This window comes from Anneissia japonica, unplaced genomic scaffold (assembly GCF_011630105.1).
Source record: "Anneissia japonica isolate Jap-2015-1 unplaced genomic scaffold, ASM1163010v1 scaffold287829_len2072220_cov186, whole genome shotgun sequence".
Lineage (NCBI taxonomy): Eukaryota > Metazoa > Echinodermata > Crinoidea > Comatulida > Comatulidae > Anneissia > Anneissia japonica.
The window spans coordinates 513,685-536,093 of record NW_022716075.1 but is presented as its reverse complement, the minus strand read 5'-3'; the positions used below and the strand labels follow the sequence as shown (position 1 = coordinate 536,093).

General features: G+C 34.2%; 1 protein-coding gene across 1 annotated transcript in view; it reads left to right on the top strand.

The window, feature by feature from the left end:
• Positions 1 to 22,409, top strand: part of LOC117109550 (low-density lipoprotein receptor-related protein 1-like) — a 118,541-nt gene that overhangs the window by 92,973 nt on the left and 3,159 nt on the right. Inside the window, exons 64-87 of the mRNA XM_033251920.1 lie at positions 423 to 659; positions 1,568 to 1,699; positions 2,514 to 2,648; positions 3,306 to 3,434; positions 4,132 to 4,251; positions 4,793 to 4,912; positions 5,425 to 5,547; positions 5,850 to 5,972; positions 6,592 to 6,723; positions 7,132 to 7,371; positions 8,661 to 8,783; positions 9,238 to 9,369; positions 9,820 to 10,052; positions 10,587 to 10,765; positions 11,698 to 11,951; positions 12,438 to 12,611; positions 13,577 to 13,696; positions 14,383 to 14,458; positions 15,939 to 16,151; positions 17,976 to 18,070; positions 19,489 to 19,618; positions 19,947 to 20,026; positions 20,723 to 20,807; positions 21,984 to 22,119. Coding sequence (XP_033107811.1) covers positions 423 to 659; positions 1,568 to 1,699; positions 2,514 to 2,648; positions 3,306 to 3,434; positions 4,132 to 4,251; positions 4,793 to 4,912; positions 5,425 to 5,547; positions 5,850 to 5,972; positions 6,592 to 6,723; positions 7,132 to 7,371; positions 8,661 to 8,783; positions 9,238 to 9,369; positions 9,820 to 10,052; positions 10,587 to 10,765; positions 11,698 to 11,951; positions 12,438 to 12,611; positions 13,577 to 13,696; positions 14,383 to 14,458; positions 15,939 to 16,151; positions 17,976 to 18,070; positions 19,489 to 19,618; positions 19,947 to 20,026; positions 20,723 to 20,807; positions 21,984 to 22,119 — 3,521 coding nt within the window. The remainder of the gene's footprint in view (positions 1 to 422; positions 660 to 1,567; positions 1,700 to 2,513; positions 2,649 to 3,305; positions 3,435 to 4,131; positions 4,252 to 4,792; positions 4,913 to 5,424; positions 5,548 to 5,849; positions 5,973 to 6,591; positions 6,724 to 7,131; positions 7,372 to 8,660; positions 8,784 to 9,237; positions 9,370 to 9,819; positions 10,053 to 10,586; positions 10,766 to 11,697; positions 11,952 to 12,437; positions 12,612 to 13,576; positions 13,697 to 14,382; positions 14,459 to 15,938; positions 16,152 to 17,975; positions 18,071 to 19,488; positions 19,619 to 19,946; positions 20,027 to 20,722; positions 20,808 to 21,983; positions 22,120 to 22,409) is intronic.

Sequence of the window (22,409 nt, the reverse complement as noted above, 5' to 3'; positions counted from 1 at the left end):
TTTTGTATATTTTAAAATTTAATGATATTTAATTAAATAATTTCACAAATCTTTTAAAATAGTTTTATCTCTTTATTATACATAATAAATTGCTTATTAGAAAGTATAATACATACTCCAAGTATTGAAATACACGCCATCGTGCTTATCTATATTTAATAATCTATAGATAATACCATCATAGAAATGCATACAATATATCTATATTTAATAATTGTATTAATAATAATAATTATTATATAGGCTTTTTAAAATGTATTTGAAATGTTTTTGTATATCCATTTATTTATAATTTTTTATGCTCTTTGTAATACAAGCCATTTAAACCTTTGGCTGTTGTTTGTAATTTTATATGCTTTTTATAAAGCATAAATAAATAAAAGAATTTTTAAATGATAGTAGTATTACATTTTTTTTACCAGGTAATTTCAACCCTTGTGCGGTTAAACCATGTTCCAACCTGTGTCTCCTAACCCCTGATCAGCACTTCACATGTGCATGTCCGAATAACTTCTACCTAGCAGGCGATAAGACCAGCTGTGTGTCAAACTGTTCCGCCAGCCAGTTCACATGTGGAAATGACAAATGCATACCATATTGGTGGCGCTGTGATGGAGAAGATGATTGCGGCGATAGAACAGATGAACCGGACAGTTGTCGTAAGTTTATTTGTCAATATTCAGGGCATGTACTGTATACTGTCATGCTAGACAAATATAACCATATTTTTATATTGTGCTCTTCCAGCCTTTAACTTCACAATGAGATATGATTTCAATCAGTAGAATAATCCTACAAAAAAGTGGTCCATGATCTAGATTATTGATAAACTTGAAAATATTGGGCTTTCATTTCGGGTGTGCCTAGTATTGCACTGTCTAATGTTAATTGCTTTTTCTTCATATCATTAGTTCCTTCCCTCCCTCTATTTTGTAACTTGCGGTGTGATACTGTTTCTTTGGAAAATTCTGATCTAGCAGCGAGTGTCAGCAGTCCAAATACGAGTCTAAGCCCATTCAGAATAGATTTTTTTAGTCGAACTAACCTTGTACCTGGTTTTACCAAGAAATGCTGTGCACCATGCTGAATTTATTACAGAATGTATCTAATATAAGACCGAATATACATGCACAAAATCTCACTGTCTGCTGCATATTTAAATCTAATTGCAAACAGCAGTACAGTTAATCTAAGGTGCAGTTACTGTTTGTTGTCAAAATAAAGCCAATGTGCTACGTGACAGTGGATTTGCAGGATTTGAACCTAGGATCATAGGATTGAAAGAAAGGCACTTTAACTACAAGAATTCAACTACTCTTTAATGACCTATGTCTCCTACATACTCTGGTAGATCATTTTAGAGTCATAAAAAATAATTTTGGGTTTTTTTATTTTTAAATTTTGATTAATTGTTACTTGTTATTTAGTATTTATATAGTGCCTGTCCTTTAGTTTATGAAGCACTTTGTTTTCCCTGGTCATTGAGTCCATATGCTTTTAGTGTTACTGCCATGTTGGTGCAGTAGCAGGCAACCCCAATTGTTTGATGTGATTTTGTTGCTTCCAGCTGAATTCCACTGCCAGTCTGGTCAGTTTCAGTGCACTAACTCTACAGCAGACAATGCACAGTGTATCAATCCGTCGTTTCTGTGTGATGCAGACAAGGACTGTGAGGATGGATCAGATGAAGTAAACTGTTGTATGTATTAAATATATTATTTTTATATATACTTTATTGCAGCATTAAATTCACATTTTACATTTGAATAGTATTGAAATGAAAATTCTATATCACTTTTAAATAAACTGATTTTATGTCTTCCATGTGTGAATGTATGGAGGACCTTTATATATGTGGCAGAGACAAAGCCAAACCAGTCATACCTTGCAAAAAAAATAAATTTTTAGTTATTAATACATGATTAAACAGTAAAATGAAAGTTTTAAAATGGTAAAAGAATAATTTAAATCCAACATTTCGTTATAAAGTTATAGGCATTTAAACATACAGCTGTTTAAAGTACTGTAGATTTTTAAAATGTTTTGGTCATTATCTCCGAAACACAATTGCGAGAAGTAACTGGTTTGGCCTGTCTTCACCAGATATATATATACACATATATAAATTTTTTTGTTTTTACCAAATTAGAATGTTCTGGATACTATTTTGTAAGTCTATATTGTGAATACTTACCTGGATAACCTGGCTAGTTGCCATTGTTCTCGAAACGGAACACCCCTTTAAAAAAAATAGAACAGTCCGACCTAGGGCGCTACGTACTGTCTCCCTAACAGTCGTCTTTGTTAATTCTAGGCACATCGAACCTCTGACATATAAGTTTAAAGTTATTATTATTTAACATTATTAGGATCTTTGCTATCTGTTATTATACAACTATAAATTAATTATAAAATTGATAATTCACATTCGTGTATGTCATGCAAAATTTCTGCACTCAACTACTGCTATATATTCAGCAATGCATGTTGGGATTGACGTTGCTTCATTTCAGTTTCTCACACATGTTTACCAAGTCAGTGGAAATGTTTGAATGCTTCGAAATGCATTTCTTTGTCGTATCGGTGTGATGGAATTAATCATTGTCCCAGAGCAGATGGCGGAATAGCGGAAGATGAGGACAACTGTCGTAAGCTTGTATTCTTTTATTATTTATTTGTTTATTTATATGGCACCTTTCTTTGCAGATACAAAGCGCTTCTGACCCCCGGTCATTGTGTGTACATGCTTAAGGTACCTCTTTATACTCATTGGTGGAGAGAAGCAATGCCGATAATGTCCCTTGCCCAGGGACGCAAGGGAAATGCAAGCGAGGGATATTTATTTATATTTATTATTTTTATAGTATTATCTATATACGTAGTAGTAGTGGTTTGGCGCAGTGGTTGTGGTTCTGCTTCTTAACCTTAAGGTCGGAGGTTCAATCCCTCGCTGTGTATTTTGCTTGTGTCCTTAGGCAAGGCAGTTTACCTTCAGTTGTCTCTCTCTACTCAGGAGTACAAGTGGGTACCTGGTAGGTTCAAGCACAAAAAAGTGCTGATCACAGCTGCAACATTATAGAATTCTACCAAAGGACCTGAGTATGTGTTCCATATGTGCTTGATCCAGTGACTGGGGGTAATAATGCTAAGCGCATAGAGGTCTCTACAATATGCGCTTTATAAGTCGACAATTATTGTACATTATTTCGTAATTAAATTTAGTAATTTGATTTAAAAAAATTTCACTTTCTTTTAATTAGTGGCATCCCTTAGTTTAATAGTCTACCATTTTTTATTTGTATTAGCATCACCAACTTGCTCACCTAGCCATTTCAAATGTGAGGTTACCGGTCAGTGTATACCAAATACGTGGGTGTGTGATCGTGAGGAGGATTGTGTTAACGGGACTGATGAGTCAAACTGTACTAATCATCGTTAGTATTATGTGTACTTTGAGTTTGTTTTTTTGAACTCAGTGACAGAATTAAAGGGGTGAGGGGAAGCTGACCTGGACCCCTGTAAATTTCTATAATCGTAATTTAAAACCCTGTTCTCATCCTGTAAGTGGCGAGTGTACTTGCTGTTGAATGTGAAGGAAATAAAAAAAAAAAAAAAATTGTTTTTGGTCTATATCCTCTACCTGTGAAAGTCCCTTCCTGGGCCCTCTCTATTTTGATTTCCTAGATCTGTCACTGAAACTGTATATGAATTTAAACCAATAATTAAAAGTTTCATTATTCCATATGTAATATCCCTTATCAAGTATTTAAATAGTATTATAATGGCTTTTAATATTTTTTTATTAAATACATTATTCTCATTGATACTTTGTTACTTTTTGTGCATTTTTTTTTTGTCGTTATTTTTGTTGGAATACCCGATAAATTTCTGCAGTACCCAATGAATTTCAATTTCTGACTACAAGTTGATTGTATATCCTGATTGATAAAACAAAACTCAACCACAAAGGCCTAACCTGCAGCTTGCTGAAGCTGTAGTATGGTAAGAGCTTGCAAAAAAGAAAAAAAAAAAATAGCCCGGTAAGCAAAAAGCACACTGGGAATGCTGGGTATGGCCCTAGCAAGCCAGATAAAAATTGCAATAATTATGGTATTATATCTTTGTATACAGAAGACAAAACATGTGCGTCTGATGCGTTCCTGTGTGACAATGGAAATTGTATTCCGGAAGCCTGGCACTGTGATGGAGAGAATGATTGTTCTGACAGCTCAGATGAGTTGAATTGTGGTGGTGAGTTGATAATCGATTATATTTTAGGCATGAAATTAATTTAATCTAAGGCTTGAAATATGCCTTTTTCAAGTATTCTAGGCCTTGCTTTTGGGGAAAAAATGTATATTTGCAAAGCCTAAGTTTTGTGTTGGTTGAGGGTCAAAACAATTGTTTTTATGCCGTAGTTACATAGCTGTATATTGGATATTTAGCTTGTTTGGTAATTTAGGCAAGTGAATTTTGAGAATGTAAAAATGTTTTCCTAGGGCAAATTTTTTACCTCAATTTTCCACGGCATCATCAATAGTATCATATATATAACTTTATCATCATAATATCACCAATGGTAATATTGTCATTAATGATATCATTGTCCCAATCGTTGTCATTATCATCATCATCTTCATCATCATCATCGAAATCATCTTCAACAAATAGAATTTAACTACATCAACCTCAGCAAGAGTATAATCTAAAAATTGTTTGTACACTTGTAAATAAGTTTTAAATATTGTTTATTTAATTTTATCTAGCACAAATTTTTATTCACTTACCGTAGAAACCACAAGCTGTCCAGTATCCAAATTCCAGTGTGCACAATCCAAACGTTGTATACCACTACGCTGGAAGTGTGATTTTGACCCAGACTGTTCTGATGGATCAGATGAGCAAAATTGTCGTAAGTAATCTAAAACAATATTGTTGTCAATGTAATCATCATCATCACTGTTGTTATGATTATGTTTATTATTAAAATCATCCTGATCTTCATCATCGTCATAATTATCATCATCATTTTCACCATCATCTTTAATGTCATAATACCTAGCATATAAATGCATCATCATCATCATTATCATCATCATCATCATTGTCATCATCATCATGATAATCATTGTCATAGCAAAGACTGTAGAGTTGCAAGAGGTCTGACTACCCTGATTTGTATGCATGCAATGAAACATTAAAAACAGTGTCCTCTAGTTCGTAGTTGTACTGTTTTTTGAGAGACGATTGTGTTCCAACAAAATCCAGAGAGTTGGACCTCTAGCAGTTTTTACTCTTTGATCATAGTCATATTCAAAATTCTACCAAGGACAGCTAGTGAAAATTTAGTGTGTTCTGGCCAGACAATTCATCTGTGTGTTCTGTCATTTTCTTCATTGTTTCAAAGAGTATTATCTATTACAGCAAATTACACATGCAGTCCAGAAGAGAGGGGCTGTACCCATGGCAACCGCTGCATTCCCATCCGATGGTGGTGCGATGAAGAGGAAGATTGTGATGACGGCTCTGATGAAGCTGACTGCGATAGTAAGAGAAATTATCATTTTGCGAGTTTAAGTAGATATGATTAGGTATCTAGTAAAGATTGTGTAAAACCTACAATATCAAAGTAGGATTATTTTGAAATGGATACTGGTGCACAACATTTTTTCATTATTATTGTTATTTGTATAGTGCTTTTTAGTGGAGTTACGAAGCAGTTGTTGTTATGAAATACAAGTACTAATCCTATCAGAAACCCCAGATTTCAAATCACAATTCACTTAGTTACGACACTTTGTGTATTATACAAAGCATGTTTTAAGAATTGTTACTGTTGTAATCTACAGAGAACACTAATCCTTCCTGTAATGGTAATGAGTTCCAGTGTAACAATACTCATTGTATTCCATCAACGTGGCGGTGTGACTCGGACTTGGACTGCGTGGACGGATCTGATGAAAACGATTGCAGTAAGTTTGCTCCAAGTGACGCAAAATATTCTTACACAATAAAAATAAGTCATTAAAATTATGGTTTACCTATTAGTAATAGCCAGCATTTGTGGAGTCCTATTTTATTACTGAAAAATATGAACCTACAATATTTTTATAACAAAAGGCATGCAAAAATATACGAAGCCGAAACTGAAATGACCTCACTATTGTACCCAATGTGGGACACCTGTCCCCTGCAATGTAATGCACACGCCATCCTGGAACAGAGTAGTGAATAGCATTCAACTAATATACCCAACTTCCTATCCCTCATGAATAAGCATTTTGTATAGCGAGGAGGGTGATTCTATTATCATCTAGAGGTAAGTTCAGCACTTCGAAAGTGCGGCGTTTCATTGTTTGTACAATACTCATAAAAGCGTCCTTATCGCGGCCCTGGGTAACACCAATTCTACCACCACCGCAATGGATGGTATACAAAAAATACTTGTATTATTATTGTCATCTTGCCTAGTCTAGTGGAGTCCTTTCTTGGGCCTCTGCCCTTACAGTCATACAGTATCGAAGGTTTCTGTAGCCACGATAAGTAGTGCATGATGTAATAATCACAAATTTGTTTTTCCATTTTTGGCAGATATTCAACCAGACAGAGCATGCTCAGCGGCAGAATTTACGTGTGACAATCAAATTTGTCGACCATTGGCGTGGGTTTGTGATGGTGATGACGATTGTGGTGACAATTCTGATGAAAAACTTGAACATTGTGGTAATTATAATAATAATAAATTTAGAACTGATTAGGACATTTTAATCATCATATGAAAATACCTCAAATTTAAATAAAGAGGATCAAGTAAATTACTGTATTAGCTTCCAGCGAGAAACGGATTAAAAAGAAAGTAGTTTTCAATTATTTTACTTCAAAAACATTTTACTTCAAAAATGTTTAAATTGATTACCAGCCAATATAAGGGTCTACTGAAATGAATTAAAGTTATTATTTAACTGTCCAAAAATTGCTTGGGGGATTTTTTTTCTTAAATTTTTATTTTTAATGTAATAACTTAAATGATGCAATTCCAAAAATAAAGCAATTGAGCAATTCAAATGTGAAATTAGAATTTTCAATTTTTTTACATTATGACTCATAAATCCTATGTTTGCCTGTTGTCAGCTTTTCCAAGGTGTTTCAGCTACGAGTTCCAATGTCTAAACAGAAAATGTATCCCATCTGCATTGATGTGTGATGGCAACGATGATTGTGGTGATAAAAGCGACGAGCACTGTGCCGACAGCCACTGTGAGAGCAACCAGTTCAAGTGTTCCAGCTTGCTCTGCATTGACAACTCGTTGGTTTGTGACCACATAAACCACTGTGGAGTCAATGCCTCTGACGAGATGCACTGTATGGATGGTAGGCAGATTTGTTTATTTTTCCTATTTATCTATACTGTAGACCATTTTATTGGGTTTATTTTGAAACAGAGGCGCCAACGTCTCGCAACTCACTGGGGGACTTCCAGCGGCCTAGCCTAGCCTGAGCAGCTAGCTGGTGTCAAAATAAGCGCCATGTGCACCCTGGTTAACTATGAAGCTTGAAGTGCGTAGGCTTCTGGAAAGTCCCCCAGTGGTAGTTGCCAGGTTATCGGAAATTTTTGTTTCAAATTTCAGGAAAATGGTCTATATAAATTCATGTTAATATAAAGTAGGTTTGTTGTAAGTTATAAATGTGTTTTGAAAATTTTCATGTCCATCTTTTTATTTTGTGTACTTAGAAAGCATTTTTTTCTTTGTATTTAATTTTAAAACTTCACCAATTGAGTTCCAGGTCTTTTTACAATTTGTGCAATGGTAAATGCAATGAATTGTTTCAACTCTGAATTTCTGTTTTAGACAAATAACTTTAAATTGAATTGTGTTATGCAAGCAACAGGAGTTTTCTCCTACAGAATAAAATACTACACTCTTTTATTTTAAGATTTATTTAGTAGAACATCAGTATTCAGTCCCATCCTGTAAGTGCATCAAATTAAAAGTTTTGTAGCTTTCTCATCTGTTGTATCAGAACCTAATAATTTTCATGAAAATTTTCCACAAATTATATTTATTTTTCTATATGTCAGTATAGGTTTAAACAACACAAATTAACATACAAATTTGTAAAAAGATATACGGCATGTCCATCAATATGCTAGCTTTAGGAAGCACTTGGGGATATCACATGCTTGGGTTGCATTCCTCGGTTAAGAAAGAGTGTAAGGTGGTGATATAATGTTGGCTGCAAGCCTTTTTTCCTAGCATCATCCCATACGCCAAGGCATAAAGGGCGCTACCATAATGAAAATCATTCCCATCAACTGTAATAAAACGCATACGCTATTAATTTTCAAATTATTACTTTCGGGTTCTTCCCTGATCCTCCAGGGAGAGAGTTTCCATTCTGGTGACCCCTGCCAGCGAGTTTATGTGCAATACAATATTGGTATGTTTAGACAGGTGTGGACGTGAACTCGCATCCTTGGAGGCGCCCTGAGTGAATCCTATCAGACGTAAGCTCTTGTCCCTGGCAGCAAACATGTTAAAACATCAACAACATAGTATTTTCTACTATTTAAACTATCAATAAAGCTTACTGAAGAACCTTACTGAATAATGACCTAGCTAGACTAATGAATTATGTTTATTGTTTGCATTTGAATTAAGGTGTTGAAAATCCATGCGGGCAAGCAGGCAATAGACAGTGTGATAAGTGTGTGCCAACACCAGGGGGCTACTATTGTCAATGTCGCGACGGCTTCAAGCTAGAACCAGACAGGTCATGTTCAGGTCAGTACACATATAGTTGGATTTATATGGCACTTCATACTGAAGTCTCAAAGCGCTCTAATGTGTGGACTAGCTCGTACAATAACTTGTATTGATGTTGTGTTGCTATTTTGTAGTTTACCTCACTGTTTTGGTTTTCGCATTTAAATTTAGTGTTCAGTGGTAAGGTTAGGCCTCAATGTAATCACAAATGAGGTGATTTATTTACTCTATAGCTTAATGGTATTTGGCTATATGTGATGAATCTAGGCCCAGCTCTAATAATATTGACATACATTAGTATAACCAACCCTTTTGCATAAATATCTAAAAAGAGAAGAGCTCTCCATACACTAAAGGAATTAGTGCAATTCTTTCTGTACTAATTCTCTTTTAATGTATGGAATAGGACTATACTAATTGCTTATTATTGCAATTTTAATTGGTAAATTTAAATGTTCTTTATTTTGTTTAGATATTGATGAATGCAGTGATTTTGGTTACTGCCCCCAGCTGTGCACCAATTTAGAGGGAAGTGTTCTTTGTGAATGTTACGAAGGTTATAACAAGGAAATAAAAAATGGCAAAACCACCTGTAAAGCTGATGGTAAGTTTCCTATATATTTGATTCTGCATGAATTCTTTGAAACAGTGTTTATTTAATGGAAATGGTTGAGTATTAGTGAAGTTATGAATACTTAATTCATTGGATATCAACCATGTAGGTTTTGAGAAAACAATGTTAGTTATTAAGATTTGTATTTTAAAACTAATACGAATATACTTTTCTGTATCTTATATTAACTGCTCCCAAGGCTTTCTTCACGCACTCTTTGTACAGCAAACAACAATGGGTGAGCCTGCCGCTCAAACCAGCACCATTAAAATGCTGTAGGCTGCAGCTCCCCTCATTTAACCACTGGGCCAATCGATTCGCCCATAAAAATGATTTAAGTTTTCATATTTGTAAAATCTTTTTCCTTTCTGTTTGCTTAGAATATCTTTTCTTACTTGAAAATTGTCATGATGTCACATTGTTAACCTTTGTCCCCTTTAGGTGACCCAGAATACCTTCTCTTACCTGAAAGCTCGGAAGTCATCAAATACACACCTGAGCGTGACAGTTATAAATCACACTACTCCAGTAGTGTTCGGATTAGCGCAATGGACTACCACTACGAATCATCTACGATCTTCATGATCACACAACATGAGAAGGCTATTACAAAACTTACGCTATCTGATGGTTTTAGGAGAAGAAGGGACGTGCCGGTGAACGTGACCCTACCGGTATGATAATCTTTGAAATTGTTTCTATATTTTAATACATGCCTGGATGCACTAATATAAATAATATTCAAAAATAAGAACACAAATGTTCTAACCGCAAATTTATGTCCATTGTGGTCCAAAAAAATTTAATACAGAATAAGAAACAATCAAATGAGAACTTAACCTCACAAAGAATCAAACATTTATACAATGAATTCAGTGACTAAACAAAAAGCAGTAATGTAATGAAATTGACAACTATGTATATAATGATGTGTGGCAATAGTGATATTGATGAAATGAAAATGATAATGGTTGATGATGATGGTGGTAGTGGCGATATGGTCGGTGATGGTGATATGGTGGGTGGTGATGGTGATGGAGGTGGTGGTGGTGGTGGTCGTAGTCATGGTGATATGGTGGGTAAAGGTGGTGGTAATCATGATGATTAATAATAGAGTGCTGTAATGATATTGTTTTAAATGGGTTCTTGTCATTATTCACTGTGTTAGTATGACTATATTATTTGGATATTCCTGTATCATTATGTAGATAACAGGATTGAATGATCCGCAAGACATTGCAGTCGATTGGGTATCTGATAAAATATATTGGACTGACGCCGGTAACGATGAAATTCAAGCTGCCGATCTTGATGGGATGAATCAAATGACATTGATTAACTCGAACCTTGACCAACCACTTTCCATAGTCCTTCATCCCAAGAAAGGGTAAGTTAAGGACGATTTCTGATCCAAGTTGTGGCCACATGCGTCCAACCAATCTGGCTGCGTGAAGTATTCTGTGACAAAAACCCCCAGGTTCAAAGTACTGTATATACTCGATCTGTGTATAAGACGGCCCCCGAGTTTGTGAAACTTTTTTGATGATTTTTGTATGTTGAGCATATGAGACAGCACAACCCCCTCGTATCATTGTCGTTATTCCTAAAAATGGAGTAACAGTAACAAAAGTGGACAACACAGATTGACCTGGGTGTGTATGTGACCATATATAGTCATGATGTGCCTATATATGGTAATGATGTGATGTCATCATGACCATATTTAGGCATGTCACATGATTTTTTCAAACAAAATTTGATAGTGTGGGCGTGTTCCCGGCTTGGTTATGCTGTGATGTGTAACACAAGGAACTGCCCCTTGCATCCAGCTGTAGTTATTAATTTTCTATAGACCTTTTTCGCGAAGTTTTAAATGAAAATTTCCGATAACCTGGCAACTAACTACCACTGGGGGACTTCCAGAGGCATACTCACTTCACACTACGTAGTAACCAGTGTGTGCACTCTATTTGACACTAGCTAGCTGCTCAGGCTAGGCTAAGCCGCTGGAAGTCCCCCAGTGAGTTGTGAGAGGTTGGCTCTGTTTCAAAATTCTGATAATAATAATGGTCTATATATGTTTGCCACACGCTGCGTCAAACAGGTGATGAATCCATCTGTGCTCTCTCTGAGCACTGGATTATGCAATACTATCTGCTGATCGTCGGCCTGAGCAGATCCCTTGTAAGCATATTGTTGTGTTCTGTATGTAATCGTGTCATCAAGGACCATCAGATGCAGCCTACTCCCGTACTTACAGTAGTGGTTTTATTATAAATGCTGTAACAGTCCCTTTTCCCTTTTACTTTCTTTACCTAGAATGATGTATTGGAGTGACTGGGGTTCAAATCCCAAGATTGAGGTGGCAAACATGGATGGTTCTAACAGGACAGACTTGGTAACTAAAGATTTACAATGGCCTACTGGCTTGGCACTGGATTCCACTCAGGATAGGCTGTACTGGGCTGATCCAAAGGCAAAGGTTATAGGAAGCGTAAAACTGGATGGAACAGATCGTCGAGTTGTATTTAACTACACAGCCCTAATGATTAAGGGGGAGTACAACAGCTCTGGTGAGTACCACATAATTGGTGTATGTCAGCCTGCTATATATCACAAGTTCACAGGCTTCAAAAAGCTATCCAGTAACAAACTTCTGTTCACATTTCATGAATATTCATTGCCTATATTAAAATGTGTTAATGAATATTCATGAAATGTGAAACAGAAGTTTTATGATAATTCATTAACTATGATTTAAACGTGTTGAATAATGAATGAATTGCAATATATAGTGGACTTTATAAATATGGTTTTGATGTATACCGTATTATATTGTTGTTATATTGGGACTCTTAATTTTGTGAAAATTCTGTAGACCAGTATTTTTTTTTTAATTGAAAGAATATAAAATATATTTTTAAAGTTGCATCCATGTTTTTTGATAGTCTTTGTCTACATTTTATCAATTATTTACTTCCTTCATAGAACCATTTACTTTTGCATACAATGTTTTTTTTTATATTCCTCTTTTGAATTTTGTCTTCCTTTCTTTGTAGTGGTGATAGAGCCATATGCTCTGGATATATTTGAGGACTGGATATATTTCTTGAACTACAAGAAGAGCGAGATGATCCGTATCAACAAGTTTGGCTTGGGTTCAGTAGAAATTCTAAAAAACAACACCCGGCAAATATCTGATCTGGTTATTGTGCATGAACAGAAACAACAAGGTCAGAGCATGACACAATTCCTCCCACCTTCCACTCCTAACTTTATATAACACACTGTATTAAATATGAAATGTTTATTACTGTGTGTCATAACAAGTGTAATAAATGTAAAATTTTTGCCACCATAGTTTTATACCATTTATCTTGTAGGTTATTACAGTGTATTTAATGTATACAGTAAAGTGTGGGTAGATTCCTCTACGTCCCATCCCTTGAATAGTGTTGCAAAGGTCCTACAAAACCACAGCAAAACAGATTGGTTGATAGTTTGATAGTTAACTTAGATTGACACTCGAGAATAATTGTGTTACATGACATGTGTATTTAGTATGAACACAACTTATGAGTAGATTAAGGTATAAATCTCGTTTAACCTTTTCAACTTTGTTACATGATGTGTTCATTATGAATAGTAGTATTAAAGAGTATAGAACTGCAAAGAGGTCTGGTTCTTCTGCGTTTCGTTGAAACAATCCTATCTCAAAAAGTACCACCATGAACTAAAAGGCATCCTTCAAAAGAATGTAAAAGGCGTTTGTATCGAACACGTGTTGCAACTACAGTATTATGACATACAGAACTCTCATTTAATCACAGAGATATCTTATTTTTAAATAGAGATATCTCTATTATTAGAGTTAGTTGAAACTGAGATATCTCTAATTACGATTTAATGAAAATTCTGCTCGCCACAGTCATTAAAATGCATACTGTTCAAGGTTTGAATCCTAATAGGGCGTGGTAATACTTAGTTTTTCGTTTCATTGCATGCATTCATAATCAGCAGTTCTATACTCATTGGTAGTATGAGAAAATTGTATTGTATTGTATTTGTCAAAGAGTTTAGCAGTCAGTATTAGTTATGCATCTGTTTTTTTGAAGATGACTGTCTGTTATTTAAACCTACTGAGATAAACAGTATTTATTGAATTATTTAGTATAGTTTTTCTTTTTTTCATCCCCAGCCATGCCTAATCCATGTGAAGCTATTGCATGTAATGGGGGCATTTGTCTTCTCGGTGACAAATCATCAGCTATCTGCAAGTGTGTTCCTGGTTCAACGTTAAAAGAAAATAACTGTATTCGTAAGTACAGGCTTGGGATGCTATGTGAAGATAAGTCTAATTCGTGAATACTTACCTGGATAAATCGATAAATGCCTAAGTTCCCTTTGAAACTTACCTCTTGAGCATAAAAGAAAAATAATGGACTCGCCCTGGCTCGCCTATATACGCCCTGCGTGAATGGACAATATCTTCGTTTCCTTCTCGCTTTTGTGATGAAAGCTTGCTATTGTCGCTATTGTTGTTTACAAAGAGTTGTCCCTTGTGCAGCCCAAGGATGCTCTGAGAGGCCTATCACATATACAAAATTGTGCACAGGACATGCTCCAAATGTTTAACATTGATATTGTAAAAGTACACAAAATAGCACCATACCAATGAAGCCGGCTAAAATAGCACCATTCCAATTTAGTAAAATGTAATTCTCTCCTTTTATTTAGGACTTCCTCCAAAGATTATTTTTTTCAGCATACTTAAGAGACACTTGATATCCTGATTTTCTGATAATTGTTTTTTTTAGTTGAGTAGGTATTGTGAGGATCTTTCTTCTTGGGGCTAACATATACAAAGTATATTATACTGCTAAAATATAACTTACCTAAATATAAAAAGCAATTAAGGTATATAGTTTATGATCCATATATATAGTATATACATGATTAGAAATTCGGATGGTCTGACTTGATTTATTTTGTTTTGTATTTCAGCTGGTTCTTGTACGAACTACAAATGCTTAAATGGAGGAACTTGTCAAGTAGATAGTAACAATGAACCAGAGTGCAGGTAATATAGTACTACCAAAGCTTACAGCTATCCACTCTGTGCCACTAACATAGTGTGTGGCTGTAGCCATTTCACTGAATAATCAGTTACCTACATCAATCATCCTATTTTACTGGATCCAGCCATTTAAATTTTACTTTGAACCTCGACCCAATATGTCAGAAAGCTAATTATGTCATTTAAAAAAGTAGATGTTAAGGGCTGCAGATGGGAGTTTATTTTATTGTCTCTCCAATGCTCCACAATAATATAGAGGGTTGCCACAAAGCCCAATAATTGGGAGGGTTTAAAAAATGTATATCAAGGAGCCCCGTAGTAATCCTGACTATTGTGTCTAAAATTTAAACATCCTGATTTAGCAATTTCACTGATTGGCTATTAAGAGATTCAGGTTGGTCTATGTATATGCCTGAATTGTATGTGCTAACTGATTTAGCTTATCAAACAATAAAAAAAAAAAAAAAAATTATCCTCTTGTTGGTGATGAGACACATTTTTATAATTTAATGCCAGATTAACAATTCCAACTAAGCTCTCGCCAGATTATTAAATTTTATTTGACAAAAACATGTGATATGCCTAAATATGGTCATGATGACATCACATCATGACCATATATAGACACATCATGATGAAATATGGGCATACAACATTTTTTGTCAAAGAAAATTTGATTGTAAATAGAACTTTGATCAAATTCTGAAGTTTGTTTACTAATTATTAGCTTAGGCTTATGCATTAATTAACTATGTATTTTAATACTAATTTGAGTTACTTTAAGCTTGCTTGCATACAATTATATATCTTATATTTTGCATAAATGCATGTGTTGAGTTTACATTCTGTACTTTATATTTTACTTAAATTCTAATGGCGATGCTTTTCTAAAATCTGAATTCCTTTATCGTTTGAGATGAGTAAATATTGTGCATGTTTTATAAGCAATTAATTATATTATTATGTTTGTTTAGTACAGAACCTGTCATCCATGTCCTATGCAAAAAAAGATAAAGGATGAGAAATGTATGAAAAAATGTGCATAATTTTAGCTCATCTCTAATTCCTGAATTTTATATACTTTCAATTTCAGTGTTTTCTTTAATGCTTTATGCAATTTATATAGCATTTATTTGGCGAATCATTTGTGTTGATGAAGTAAAATCTGTTGTACCAGGGAGTTGTACAATTTGTGTTTAAATTAACAAAACAATTGTAGTGGTGTAACTTAATTGGGAGGGAGATGGGAGGCACATGCCCCCAAAAAAGCTTTTGCCCCTCAAATGCCCTCTTGAAACTACCTTACCTTATTTTGCAAGCTAAAGCCCTTCCCCCATTTAACCACCAACCCCCCACTTAACCTTTCAGCCCCACTCCCTCCCCTATGTCAATACTCTAGATACACCACTGCAATAGATGATTTATAATTATTGGTAATTGCTTGCTTCTCTAATATTTCACATTCTCTAAATATTCTTTGAAGATGCTTGTTGGGATATTCTGGTGAAAAGTGTAAATCAAGCGTTTGCGATAAATATTGCTTGAACAGTGGTGTCTGTAAAATTAACGCAAACGGGCAAGCAGTATGCACTTGCCTGCCCTCATTTGCTGGTAAAACCTGTGATCAAAACTTGTGCAAAGGAGTTTGCAAGCACAATGGAACGTGTAGTGTCAGAAGTGGATTGATTACTTGCATGTGAGTTTGCCGCCCTCTGTAGGCCATTATTCTAACATATCTCAAATTCATAACTGTACTGACTCACTGTGTAAGCCCATGTTTTATCATTCAAGCACTTAAAAATAATATCACTTTCATTGCCTGCATTCCTAGATTTTTACGAATTTTTAATAGTGAAACTGATACTTAATTTCACAGATATTTCGTCACCCACAACACAAACTAACACAAGGAAAGTAAATTGTTTTAGTTCATGAGTACAAAAAATATGAAATACACACATACTGGTAAAGAATACAAATTTTTTGACAACAATATGCACTTATTTTGACGTGTTTATTTGTTTTTACAAAATAACACAACCTACTTCCATTGTGTTAGTTTGTGATGTGAGCGACGATTTCTTAATATTTACAAAAATTAAGCATCTTTATAGCTTCTGGTGCAGTTATTTAGCTGTGTGCTTCCAGTCAAAATGCGAAGCTGATAAACTTGTTTTGTAGCTAAGGGCATAAGTGGGACTACCTATGCTCAAATACCAGGGCCCCAATAACTAGCCTCAACATTGTAGGTTAATCTCCCAGAAAGCTGAATGTGTTCAATAGGTGTATTATCTGATGTCCAAAGAAAATTTTGTATAATATTTATATTTATTTCTTCTTAAAATAAGAGGCGAATCAAAGTTCTGTTCTGTCTACCAAACAAACAAAATTCACCAAAAAATATTGAAAGTATAAATAAAAATAATAATGCCTATTTCCGAAGAGGAATTTATGATGGGCCTTTACATGAATCAGTACAGTTATTACATACTCTTATTATAGTGATTTTCTGATGCACTTTCTGGTTGCTGCAACTAAACCTGTCTTTGAATATTTTATATCCATATGTACTGTTGAAGCTAACATTGGTTGGTTTTTATAATAATATTTTGTCTATTGTTTTGTTTATTTGTGGTGTGTTTTTATTTGTGATTTTAAATGCAATGTGATAATATAAAATTGATTGGTTGTTTTTTTTTGTTGAACATTATAAAATAAGATATCAAAAATGATTTTTTTAAAAGTCTAAAATGATTTTTGTAATTTGCTTTCCATTTGCGCATTACATTCAGTCCATCAAAAGTCTTAAGTAAATTATTTCTACTTCACTAAATTTAAATATAAATAAAATTATGTTGATGAAAATGAATTATTCTAATATATATAGTGACCCAATAATAGTAATAATAATAGTAATATTTGAAAACTTTAAAACAGAATATATATAATTGAATTAATAAAATGAGGGTTAACATAAATACCGTAAAACTTATAATAATAACGTTTGCTATTCTTAGATTGTTTTTTTTTAGGGTGGGTTACTATTAGAGTAGTGGATTAATATTACTAAGCTTAATGTAGGCACTTGAAAATAGTAAACCCCACCCAACCAGCAGTTCATAGAAATACTACAGTACGAGTAAAAAAACTTTGTTGATTTAATTTTTTTATTAACTCGCACATCCTTCCCTCACTTTTTTTTTAAAGCCATTCTCCCCCATCCCCTCCATTGTGAAGAATGCCTATTTTAAGGAATAAATCGTGTTAAAGCAACAAAATTATTGATTTCAATGTCATCTTGTATTTAGTTTTGGTGATCTTTTGACAAGATTCTAGGGTGGATTTCTATTAGAGGGGGTTACTAATAAAGTAATGGGTTATTATTAGACATTTTACAGTAACATAATAGTGTAATAATCCTAGGATTTAGACATAAATAGAACTGGGAGTCCTAATACCTAAAATACATTTGCATATATTTTATGGAACAATTATTTATATTAATGAAATTCATTGGCAGCTGTAAGAATGGTTTCTATGGTGACAATTGTGAACGATCGAAGATTGACCCCTGTTTGAACTACTGCAAAAATGGAGGAATTTGTTCAATAAAAGGTAAAACAATTTAGTAACAAAAAAATGATCAGCTAAGGTGCTTGAAAAGAAATTGCTGAAATTCTTACAATGTTCTTCATAGTATATTTAATTTGATATATTTTTTATGAGTTATTGAGTCTAATTACGTTTTGTCCTCAAAGGATGATGAAATAGTTGCCCTTAATTGCAATGTATTCTGAGACAGAAGCATACAGTAGCTCAAATAGTATGAATGCCACTCCAAAAATTGACACGGCCATTTTATTCTAAAAACAGGAAGGTCCACTGATTAATCTCAGATAAGAAAGTATAACACATACTCCAAGTATTGAAATGCACGCCATCGTGTTGGGATTCAATATTTCGACATTAATTATGTCATCATCAGGAATTGTGTTGGGATTCAATATTTCGACATTAATTATGTCATCATCAGGGGGCAAGCATTTCAATACATTTCAATACTTGGAGTATGTATTATACTTTCTAATTTTATTCTATGTTTTGTTTTTATTTAAGCATCAGGAATAATACATACAATACAAAGAAACAAACTATTATACAGTACAAGTCAACAGAATTCCTAATTAATATGTATTTATTTAAATGAGGCAATTGATATTGTTTGTTTATGCATTTATATGCATATTAATTAGGATTTCTGTAACTTGTACTGTATGTTGTACATAAACACACTATGCACATCCTAATGGTAGCACAGTTCAGTTTGTTAGGCTGGTGGTAGCCATGCTGTGTGTGTGCTGAACTAGGAGATTCCTAGTTAAATTGGTCCAGGTTTCAGTCCTTATCTCTGCTCTTTTGTGTTTTGGCTAGAATGCAAGTATGAAATGCATAGTGAACCATCTATTAAAAGAGAAGTTTAAGCTGTTGATCTTCTGTACAATATGGTCCATGTAAATTATGCAGTTCAGTATTCGGAAAAGAGTAGGGGATTGTCTCCTGGTGGACTGCCCAATTTACCACTAGAAATGACCTGACTGGAAATGTGCCTATCTGCCTCCCAATGAGGGTTTCCAAAGCAAACCCTCATTGACATTATTTAGATTTACTACTGAATAGTAACCAAAATGCAAGGGCTGCAGACAATGATTGTAGCATCATTGAAATATCGCGGCTACCACATGTTTTGTATGTTTCCTACTCATATTGACGGGCAAAGTAGTCAGGCACACAATGAAATATGAGTCTGTCGCAATTGTTTTTTTGTGTCTGGTGGCTATGGGCATGCAGCTGGACCATCCTTTTAAAGCTCTGTCCTTACCAAGGGCTTAGCCAGCGAGCGGTCCAGCCGTCATTTTACACTATAGAGAGTGTTTTTCTTCACAATGCAAACATGCAATATAACATAACATAATGGTACATACCCTTTAAAATCTAAATGTTAAAACCAGTTTTGTATATTTTCTTCCGTGAAGATGAAGTTGCTCAGTGTTCTTGTCCTGCACGATATGTTGGAGTTCAGTGTGTTAAAGATCGTTGTAGTGGGTACTGTAAAAATAATGGCATCTGTTCCGTAAAAGAAGAAGACCCAAGACCTACTTGCAGGTAATTTCAAAATATATTTTTTTTGTTCTATGTGACAATTGTTTGAATATTCTCATTCATATTTGAAAACAAGGGATTATTAATTTATTTAAATTTATTATATCCTTTGGCGACGCTGATTGGTCAGTTGAATTCCCAATTCCCGGCTACACAGTGCAAGGATTTCAGTGAAAACACTGTAGCGTCAGTGTAGCGCTTTTTAAGGAAACCAAGCATTATATATTAAAACCATAGAGAAACCAGTGAGTTTACACTGAATGAGGTACCAAGTTTATATAACAATGATTGAATAAATGAATTATATAAATATTTTTTTCATATTTTTTAGTTGCCCAGCTGGTTTCTCTGGGGTCACTTGCTCAACATCATCTAGATCTTCTCAATCACACAAGCAATCTAGTCATCCAGGTAAATATGATTTTTCATTGTTTTTTATTCTATATTTCAAATCCCTCATTACTATAATCAATTATAAATGTTCATAAATACTCCCAAAGAGTTGGGATTAGTTGAGCATGACGTTGAATATATGGCTGTTTGTACGTAGTGACGTAACAAGGAGGCCTGAGCCACCTGGCAAAGGCCTCTTCGGGCCCTACTAGCTATAGTAGTTGGGTACGGGTCAACCTACCCCCGCTTGTTTCGTTGATTTCACAATTTGAGGCCATATTTTGATGTTTTTCAACACATTCTGCATATTATTGGGCCAGCTCAAGTTATTTTGTGGCCATTGGCAAAATAAATACCAATTTTCCAGGGACCCTTTGAGCATCTGAGTTCATGGCTTTAGCTCATATGTATAGTGGGAGTAAGTAGTTTCTGCTAGGAACCAATGACAACACATTACTACAGTACATTTCGTTCTTTGGCCACCAGTTATTCATTTGCTGCATAGTATAACATTCAATTATCAATATATATTCAATAATTAACATTTATTTCTTTTATTTTCTTAAAGTACAAATGAAATGGCATAAAACTAAAATTAATAAGAGAGAAAAATCCCCCAAAAAATTGTACCTATACTTTAGTTCCCTTTGTATATAATTTATTATTTTCTGCAAAAAAATAACGGCATTAGTTAATATTAATTTTTTCTTGTAGATTCACTGGCAATAGCAATTCCTATAATTATTATCATATTGGTGATAATCATCATCGGAGCAGTATTTTGTTACAGACGCCAAAGGTATTTCAGGTTTCTATTTATTAAAATATATAATGAAAATTTAAACATCCTTTCCATTATGTGTTGTGATTGGTTGTGGTAGCACAGCCTCATTTGATAGGCCTATATAACCTTGACCAATAGATTACATATGTGGATGTGCTCTGGAGAGGCTATCGTTTTGCCTGCTGATGATTATTTGAGACAATCACCGTGAGACTCACACACTCAGCGTATCCCAGTTAAGCATCAAAAATCTTGCGCATAAATGTAATATTTCCTATATTAAACAACTATTAGTGGTTGGCAGGATTTTTACTGCAAAGTGGACTTGTATTTTTTTCTTTTGTCCATTTCAAAATGAGGATATAGCTCTCTGGACAGTATCTTTCCAACTCTCCTCTCTTACATTTGTGTAAGCTTAGTCCTACATCTCTTTTTCTACTCCTGACAATTTGCACCTTTAGCACGTTCTCATCTGAGTTTGCAAGAAACCCTGCATTGATCCTGCTAATCTGAATTGGCAGATGGCCAATAAACTTACCACTAATTTATGTGCTTTGTGTAACTACTTGCAGCATTTTTGTCATGAGCCATGCTCTCTGGGAGATTCTGCACCAGAACCTGCAAATTCACCCAACTTGGAATCTCTGGCAAAAACAGGCCAAACCAGTCACTCGTCGCAAAAATTGATGTTTAGTTATTAATACAGGGTTAAACAGTAAAATGAAAGCTATAAAATAGTAAAAGAATTATTTAAATCTGACATTTCGTTATGAGTTTATACATACAGCTGTTTCAAAAACAATATTTGAGAAATCAGCCGTCAAAGTTTATGATTCCAGGCATTTCTTAGGCAGAAACCATCACCAAATCTTTAAAATTGTTGTTTTGACATTCAAAATGGGGAAAATAACAGAATAGCATGGTTAGTTTAGTGCAGTGAAATAGATTTCCAAAATTTTGACATTTGAGCATGTTTTGGCCATTACCTCCAAAACAGGATTTGCGACAATTAACTGGTGTGGCTTGTCTTTGCTACATCTCTGTATTCTACCATGGGTACTGTTTTTGCAAACCTATTATTTTCAAAAACATTGCTATAGTAGGCCTTTTTCTAAAATCTTGTTATTTAATTTTTTATATTTATTAAAGCAATTGTAAATTAAATATGTTCTTTATCTTGATTTCTTTCAGATTAATGAATGGTTTCAAGCATTCTAGGCTTGGTTCGGCTGATGCTGATAGAAACTTTGGTAATCCAATGTATATTTATAAGCCCCACAATGAAGATAGTTTACTAGAATCGCCTTTTGAAATGGATATGGAAAGGGTATGTTTATTTGAGTTTATTTAGAAAATCTATGTACATTTAATGGGTTGAAAATATGATTGTATGAAATATAGAAATTGTAATACATACTCCGATTGAAATGCATGCCATATTGTGAAAATAAGTTTTCCCTCATTAACTCAATAAATTGAAACCCAAAGGCTTGTTGCCATTGTGGGCCTAGTTATTTTTATACCAGAATAAATAGTTAATTATAATTGTCAGTAAACATACAACTATATAGGAGCTTTGTTTGTCCTCTGCGTGCTCTCTCCATTTATAGTATAAGA